The sequence below is a fragment of the Barbus barbus genome (genome assembly GCF_936440315.1).
Source record: "Barbus barbus genome assembly, chromosome: 21".
In the NCBI taxonomy this organism is placed as follows: domain Eukaryota; kingdom Metazoa; phylum Chordata; class Actinopteri; order Cypriniformes; family Cyprinidae; genus Barbus; species Barbus barbus.
The window spans coordinates 18,953,393-18,956,399 of NC_136749.1; the positions used below are offsets into that span (position 1 = coordinate 18,953,393).

General features: G+C 34.2%; 1 protein-coding gene across 1 annotated transcript; it reads left to right on the forward strand.

The window, feature by feature from the left end:
• Positions 1 to 1,100: 1,100 nt before the first annotated feature.
• On the forward strand, positions 1,101 to 2,015 carry LOC306887817 (adrenocorticotropic hormone receptor-like; the record flags this gene model as incomplete). The annotated part of the gene is made up of 1 exon (XM_079445824.1): positions 1,101 to 2,015. The coding sequence occupies one exon, from the start codon at positions 1,101 to 1,103 to the stop codon at positions 2,013 to 2,015; it is 915 nt and encodes a 304-aa protein (XP_079301950.1).
• Positions 2,016 to 3,007: the final 992 nt, after the last annotated feature.

Sequence of the window (3,007 nt, forward strand, 5' to 3'; positions counted from 1 at the left end):
TTTAATATTAATAATGTTTTTATTTCTGTTGTGTTTTTTAGTACATCAAGTTAAACAAACTAAATTTAAATACTAAATTTACATACTAAATTGTCTTACATACTAAACTGTCTATTGTCTATTTTGTATATTGTGTTTGTGCTATTTTACACATTGTCTGTTTTGTATATTTGTATATTATTATTTTTATTATCTGTTGTCTTGTCTTGTCACTGTCGTTCTGTCGCACAGTGGAGCTTCTGTCACCATAACAGGTTCCTCATATGTGCAAACATACCTGGCAATAAAGCTAATTCTGATTCTGATTCTGATAAACCTTTTTATATTTAAAACGTGTTCATTTTATTTCAGGTAACATTTAAATGGTTATTCTTTTAGTAAAACTATAATAACTAAAATAACACTATTTTGAAAAAAAAGTGTCTTATGTTCACAAAGACTGCATTTATTTGATCAGAAATACAGAACTGCTTCAAAAGCAGTAATATTTTGGAATTTTATTACATTTTAAATAAATGTTTTATATTTTTTAATATGGCATGAGGCCGATGTGTGTGATTGGCCATCTGTCTGGGGCTCTGTTTGTGTTTTGTTGTTATTTTGTTTCACTTTTTTAAATTCAACACATTTCGACAATTTAAATGTTTTATTGTTTTTTTTATATTTTATATAAAATGTATATATATAAAACATTTATTTCAAATGTATATATGTATAAATTTCATCAGCCATTACTCAAGAAACATTTCTTAATATTATCAATGCTGAAAAAAGTACATATTTTTGTGACAACTGTGATACTTTTATTGACTGATTGAGTGATTGAAGTGATAAATAGAAAGTTCAAAAGAACAGCATTTATTGAAAACGGAAAGCTTCTTTATGGTCTCTTTTGATCAATTAAATGTATCCTTGCTAAATAAAAATAGACCAAAGAGGTGAACAAGCATGGAATTAATGTGTCACTACAAAATATTAAGGTAAATTATATCCATTATATCTTAATAATAATAATAATAATAATAATGTTTCCTCCAGGTCATTTCACATCAGATCTTCAGCTGATCTACAATCCAACAACCAAGTGTGCTCCATCGATCATGAACTCGAGCACTGAAGCTCCAACCACACACCCCACAGACTGCGCTGAGGTTCAGGTCCCCAGTCAGGTGTTCATGGCCATTGCCGTGGCCAGTCTGAGCGAGAACCTCTTGGTGATCATAGCCGTCATCAAGAACAGGAACCTTCACTCCCCCATGTACTGCTTCATCTGCAACCTGGCTGTGTTTAACACCATCTCCAGCCTCTGCAAGGCTTTGGAGAACATTCTGCTGCTGTTTAAAGAGGCCGGACACCTCAAGTCCCTTGGTCTTTTCGAGCTGAATATAGACGACATCATGGACTCTCTACTCTGCATGTGCTTCCTGGGCTCCATCTTCAGCATCCTCTCCATAGCCGTAGACCGATACATCAGCATATTCCACGCGCTACGCTATCACACGCTCATGACCATGCGTCGCGTGGTGGTTACGCTGTCCACCATCTGGGTGTTGTGCGGCACCAGCGGAGTGCTCATGATCGGGTTCTTCGAGGCCGTTACGGTGAAAATCTTCTTCATTGTGCTGTTCTTCACAGCTCTGCTCCTCATCCTCTTGCTCTATGTACATATGTTCCTGTTAGCGCGCCACCATGCCAACAGGATCGCATCTATGCCAGGACTTCACGCGCGCCAGAGACAAAGTTGCTTGAGGGGGGCGCTGACGCTCACCATCTTGATTGGGGTGTTTGTGGCCTGCTGGGCTCCTTTCTCTCTTCATCTGCTGATTATGATGATTTGCCCCGAGAACCCCTACTGTGAGTGCTACCGCTCGCTCTTCCAGCTGCATGTAGTGCTACTGGTGAGTCACGCAGTCATTGATCCAGCCATTTATGCTTTCCGTAGCACAGAGCTGCGCAACACCTACAAGAAAATGTTCCTGTGTTCAGCTTCAAGGATCTTTAAAGAATGTGTCTGAGTGAGACGCGTGTGTCCCAGCAGTACGTGCTTCACACTACTGAAGGATAAAAAAGTCTACAGAACTGTGAAAGAAGATGCAGAAGAGATTCAATTTACAGGTATTGAAAGACTACAACAACAGTGTTTAAAACAAAGTATGCAATAACACTGTTCAAGTCATTAAAGTGAGTTCATGTATTAGGTATAAGTACGGTAACAATAAACAATTATTTCAACAGTGTTAATTTGTGAATTGTTTATCAATTCTTTAATAATATGTTTGTTCACAGTACATTAACCTGTGTTAATTTATAATTCAACTAAATAAACCTAGGTTATTACATTTGGGGTAACACTTCAAAATATTTGTTAACATTATTTAAATGCATTAGTTAAAACAAACCAACATAATGAAAAATATTTCTAAATTCATTAATATTAATGTATAAATCTACTAGTACATTATTAAAATCAAAAGCTGTGTCTGTTAATATCATTTAATTGACCTGAGCTTCTACAGTTTATAGTATAGTTATAGTTTTTAAATTTTCGAAATCTTATATATATATATAATATATATATATAGTTTCCATTTTAGGTTTAAGGTTTAAGTAATTTTGTTGTGCTGTTTATTTTTTATTTTAAATATTTTTTTGTACAGTTTATATTTATTCATTTAAAATACTGTTCCAGTTTTAGTTTTGGTACCTGAAGGTAAACTTTAAAAACAGAAATCATATTTGATAAATTTAATGCATCAATCCCTACTGAATAAAAGTAGACCAAAGCAGTAAAAAAACAAAAAAACAAAGCCTTGTTCATTTTTAGTTCATGATTTGTAGTGCATAAACTAAAGGTAATAAACTGAATATTATCATAAAGTGTACCAAAATCTTTTAGAGTTTAATGCAGGAAATTATATATTTGTCCACACGCACAGTATAGCTAAATGGTCTGTAATTTATTAGATAGTATACTCAGAAATCACAGTATACCAATACAACTGTACGA